The following is a 6,019-nucleotide window of genomic DNA, read 5'->3' on the forward strand; positions in this document are numbered from 1 at the left end:
TTTATCTTCAATATTAATGAAGTTACGTCGACTTCCGGTTAGAAATGTCAACGTCAATTTTGACATATTTGTAATCGTCGTGAAATATCCTTTAAAATGAGCCCAAACATGATACGTTTAATTCCGATATTACTCGAGATACAAGCAACTTCCGGTTTGAAATGTCAACGTCATTTTAATACATTCTTAATTTTTATAAAATGTCTTAAAATTTGTCACAAAAACGAAATTATAATAAAAAAAAATCAAAAATTTAGGTTGGTATTAATATTGTTGGTATTTTCATTATTGCTAACTTCGTGTTTAATGTTTTTTTGTTGTAACTTTTTTGTTTTTCGAGATAAGTGTGTCATGTTTGGATTCATTTTAAAGGTTATTTTATAAAGATTACGAATATAATAATAAAATTAAAGTTGACATTAACACCTGAAAGTTTTTTTCTTAGTCATGTGTCAAAATTTTCAAAAAACAGCAATATTATTTTGAAGAGGCATTATTTTAAATTTAATTGTTTTGATGAGATTAGAAATGAAAAATCCTTTAAAATGAGTCCAAACTCGACGGGGTTATTTTCAAAAACGAATATTTTGTAGATGGCGCTCGTTGAAAATCCGCCATTTTGGAAAAAAATATTTTTAAAGATAACCCCATGATGTTTAGGCTCATTTTAAACGATTTTTCAAATCCAATTTAATAAAAGCAATTATTTAAAAAAAAATTAATTAAAATATTTTCAAAATGGCTAACTACTATTTAAAACGGGTTATTTTAGATTTAATTGTTTTGATGAGATTACAAATGAAAAATCCTTTAAAATGAATACAAACACGACATATATATCTTCAATATTAATGAAGTTAAGGTCCACTTCCGGTTAGAAATGTCAATCTCAATTTTGACATATTTGTAATCTTCATTAAAAATCCTTTAAAATGAATACAAACACGACATATTTATCTTCAATATTAATGAAGTTATGGTCAACTTCCGGTTAGAAATGTCAACGTCAATTTTGACATATTCTTAATTTTTATGAAATGTCTTAAAATTTGCCACAAAAACTAAAATCTAATAAAAAAAATCAAAAATTAAGGTTGGTATTAATATTGTTACTATATTCATTGTTGCCAACTTTAGATGTAACGTTTTTTAACCTAACTTTTTTGTTTTTTAAGATAAATACGTCGTGTTTGGACTCATTTTAAAGCTTATTTTATAAAGATTACGAATATAACAATAAAATTAAAGTTGACATTAACACCTGAAAGTTTTTTTCTTCGAAACTGTTTCAAAAAACACCAAAATTATTTTTAGGCGGATTATTTTAAATTTAATTGTTTTAATGAGATTAGAAATGAAAAATCTTTTAAAATGAGTCCAAACTCGACGGGGTTATTTTCAAAAACGAATATTTTATAGATGGCGCTCGTTGAGAAACCGCCATTTTGGAAAACATTATTTTTACAGATAACCCCATGATGTTTGGGCTCATTTTAAAGGATTTTTCAAATCCAATTTAATAAAAGTAATTATTTTAAAAAAAATTAATTAAAATATTTTCAAAATGGCTAACTAATATTTAAGATGGGTTATTTTAGATTTAATTGTTTTGATGAGATTACAAATGAAAAATCCTTTAAAATGAATACAAACACAACATATATATCTTCAATATTAATGAAGTTGTGGTCCACTTCCGGTTAGAAACGTCAACCTCAATTTTGACATATTTGTAATCTTCATTAAAAAACCTTTAAAACGAATACAAACACGACATATTTATCTTCAATATTAATGAAGTTATGGTCAACTTCCGGTTAGAAATGTCAACGTCAATTTTGACATATTCTTAATTTTTATGAAATGTCTTAAAATTTTCCACAAAAACTAAAATCTAATAAAAAAAAATCAAAAATTAAGGTTGGTATTAATAGTTACTATCTTCATTGTTGCCAACTTTAGGTGTAACGTTTTTTAACCTAACTTTTTTGTTTTTTAAGATAAATGCGTCGTGTTTGGACTCATTTTAAAGCTTATTTTATAAAGATTACGAATATAACAATAAAATTAAAGTTGACATTATCACCTGAAAGTTCCTTTCTTCGAAACTGTTTCAAAAAACACCAAAATTATTTTTAGGCGGATTATTTTAAATTTAATTGTTTTGATGAGATTACAAATGAAAAATCCTTTAAAATGAATACAAACACAACATATATATCTTCAATATTAATGAAGTTATGGTCCACTTCCGGTTAGAAACGTCAACCTCAATTTTGACATATTTGTAATCTTCCTTAAAAAACCTTTAAAATGAATACAAACACGACATATTTATCTTCAATATTAATGAAGTTATGGTCAACTTCCGGTTCGAAATGTCAACGTCAATTTTGACATATTCTTAATTTTTATGAAATGTCTTAAAATTTTCCACAAAAACTAAAATCTAATAAAAAAAATCAAAAATTAGGGTTGGTTTAATAGTTACTATCTTCATTGTTGCCAACTTTAGGTGTAACGTTTTTTAACCTAATTTTTTGTTTTTTAAGATAAATGCGTCGTGTTTGGACTCATTTTAAAGGTTATTTTATAAAGATTACGAATATAACAATAAAATTAAAGTTGACATTATCACCTGAAAGTTCCTTTCTTCGAAACTGTTTCAAAAAACACCAAAATTATTTTTAGGCGGATTAATTTAAATTTAATTGTTTTGATGAGATTAGAAATGAAAAATCCTTTAAAATGAGTCCAAACTCGACGGGGTTATTTTCAAAAACGAATATTTCGTAGATGGCGCTCGTTGAGAATTCGCCATTTTGGAAAAAAATATTTTTAAAGATAACCCCATGATGTTTGGGCTCATTTTAAAGGATTTTTCAAATCCAATTTAATAAAAGTGGTTATTTAAAAAAAAATTAATTAAAATATTTTCAAAATGGCTAATTAATATTTAAAACGGGTTATTTTAGATTTAATTGTTTTGATGAGATTAGACATGAAAAATCCTTTAAAATGAATACAAACACAACATATATATCTTCAATATTAATGAAGTTATGGTCCACTTCCGGTTAGAAATGTCAACGTCAATTTTGACATATTCTTAATTTTTATGAAATGTCTTAAAATTTGCCACAAAAACTAAAATCTAATAAAAAAAAATCGAAAATTAAGGTTGGTATTAATTTGTTACTATCTTCATTGTTGCCAACTTTAGGTGTAACGTTTTTTATTGTAACTCTTTTGTTTTTTAAGATAAATACGTCGTGTTTGGACTCATTTTAAAGCTTATTTTATAAAGATTACGAATATAATAATAAAATTAAAGTTAACATTAACCCCTGAAAATTTTTTTCTAGTCTAGTGTTAGTTTTAGTTTTAATTCAATAAAAATATGCAACTTGGTGATATTTTATTTAAACGTAACTTTTCATTTAGCTCCTCCGCATTAAAAAATAAAGTATAATTAATAATAAATCGTTTAAAACTTAATTAATGAAACGCATAAAATAAAATCAACAAGGTACAAACACCAACGACCAACCCAACGATAACCGAATCCCTCTTTTTCCTCATATTAATCCGTTGAATCAAACTGTTAATCATCGGAAACCGATTTGAGACGTCATTAAACCTCGTTTGCAACCGCTTTAAAGTTTGCCGTTGACCGGAAAGGTGTTCCCGAGTCTCCATCGCTATCGATATTTGATCATTAACCAACCGATCGGAGCTAAAACTAATTTATTAACAAAAATCGCACAAAAATAACAACTTACTTATATAAATGGGTGTTTTCTTTCGTGTATAAATCCCTTCGATTAACCCCCTCAGTTCGAAAACTATCGTTTTTGGAAGTTCTTAATAAATCCTCTCTTTCCCTTCTCGTTTCGTGTTGCGAATTGATTTTTCGGTAATCTCTCGATAAATCCGTGAGGATATCTTTGTGCCGATGCAACGTGTGAAGCATCCCAGCCCCCGAAACGGGCTGTTCCGACATCCTCTCATTAATTTGGGTCAATTTTTTGAGTAATTGCTCGATTTCCAATGACATAGCCTCAAAAGTATCTTCCCCAGATAATAACGGGACTGTATCGGCCGTGTTGTGGGCATGAGGAGTGTTTATTCCAGCGCCTAATTTACTAAAAGCCACTAATTTTAAATCGATATCGTTTTCTAAGTGTCTCGCTTGCTTGCGAAGATCTAAAAAGGAAAGAAAATTTTGATTGAGGTTATGTTTTTGTTTTAGGCGATTTTTAGGGAAATCTTATGGTAATTTTAGATAAAAATTAGATGGGGCGATAAAGTAAGGGTTAATTAATAGGAATTAGGGGCGAAATTATTAAAATTGGGCTTATTTTTATTACCCTCATAGGTTAGAGCTGTCGCTGACATGTCGGTAATTAATTAACATGAACTGTCATTTAAACGTCATCATTACAAATTTATTTATTTAAATAAATTTGATTTATTAAAAACGGATTTAATTAATAATACAATTAATTAATTAAAAATCACCAAATATAATTAAATCAGTATTAATATTTATTGTTTTGGGACAATAAATTTTTTTTCGATAGATGTCGCTAGTGTCAAGGTAACGACGGCATATTTTGAATTGTTATTTAAACGTTATCACAAATTTATTTGTTTAAATAAATTTTATTTATTAAAAAGAGATTTAATTAGTAACAAAATTAATTAATTAAAAATCACCAAATACAATTAAATAAATATTAACATTTATTGTTTTGGGATAAAAAAATTTCTCAATAGATGTCGCTAGTGTCAAGGTAACGAGACATCACAAAATATGTTTTAAAAGGTTATTTAAACGTCATCACAAAGTTATTTTTTAAAATAAATTTGAGTTATTAAAAAAGGATTTAATTAATAACAAAATTAATGATTGATTAATAACAAATTCAATTAAATAAATATTAATATTTATTGTTTTGGGATAAAAAAAATTTCTCGATAGATGTCGTTAGTGTCAAGGTGACGAAGACATGACAAAAACATATTTTTAAAGGTTATTTAAACGTTAATACAAATTTATTTTTTTAAATACTTTTGATTTATTAAAAAAGGATTTAATTAATAACAAAATTGATTAATTAATAATCATCAAATACAATTAAATATTAATATTTATTGTTTTGGGATAACAAAATTTTCTCAATAGATGTCGCTAGTGTCAAGGTAACGAAACATCACAAAATATGTTTTAAAAGGTTATTTAAACGTCATTTTATTTTTCAAAATAAATTTGATTTATTAAAAAAGGATTTAATTAATAACAAAATTAATTGATTAAAAATCGCCAAATTCAATTAAATAAATATTAATATTTATTGTTTTGGGATAAAAAGATTTTCTCGATAGATGTCGTTAGTGTCACGAAGACATGACAAAAGCATATTTTTAAAGGTTATTTAAACGTTAATACAAATTTATTTTTTTAAATACTTTTGATTTATTAAAAAAGCAGTTAATTAATAATACAATCACCAAATATAACTAAATCAGTATTAATATTTATTGATTTGGGTCAATCAATTTTTTTTAATAGATGTCGCTAGTGTCAAGGTAACGACGTCAGCACAAAGCATATTTTTAAAGATTATTTAAACGTTATCACAAATTTATTTGTTTAAATAAATTTGATTTATTAAAAAAGGATTTAATTAGTTACAAAATTAATTAAAAATTACCAAATACAATTATTAAATAAATATTAATATTTATTGTTTTGGGATAACAAAATTTTCTCAATAGATGTCGCTAGTGTCAAGATAACGACGACAGCAGAGAGGATATTTTTAAGGGTTATTTAAACGTTATCACAAATTTATTTGTTTAAATAAATTTGATTTATTACAAAAGGGTTTAATTAGTAACAAAATTAATTAATTAAAAATCACCAAATACAATTAAATAAATATTAATATTTATTGTTTTGGGATAAAGAATTTTTCTCAATAGATGTCGCTAGTGTCAAAATAACGACGACAGC

General features: G+C 25.6%; 1 protein-coding gene across 1 annotated transcript; it reads right to left on the reverse strand.

Moving 5' to 3' along the window:
• Nucleotides 1–3,403: 3,403 nt before the first annotated feature.
• LOC111418711 (golgi SNAP receptor complex member Gos28) lies at nt 3,404–4,461 on the reverse strand. The gene is made up of 3 exons (XM_023051359.2): nt 4,371–4,461; nt 3,783–4,206; nt 3,404–3,736 (listed from the first exon to the last, which is right to left on the reverse strand). Exons 1-3 carry the CDS (start codon nt 4,396–4,398, stop codon nt 3,499–3,501), a joined length of 690 nt encoding a protein of 229 aa, XP_022907127.1. The 5' UTR covers nt 4,399–4,461; the 3' UTR covers nt 3,404–3,498.
• Between the last annotated feature and the right edge of the window lie 1,558 nt (nt 4,462–6,019).

This window comes from Onthophagus taurus, unplaced genomic scaffold, assembly GCF_036711975.1.
Source record: "Onthophagus taurus isolate NC unplaced genomic scaffold, IU_Otau_3.0 ScKx7SY_16, whole genome shotgun sequence".
In the NCBI taxonomy this organism is placed as follows: Eukaryota; Metazoa; Arthropoda; class Insecta; order Coleoptera; family Scarabaeidae; genus Onthophagus; species Onthophagus taurus.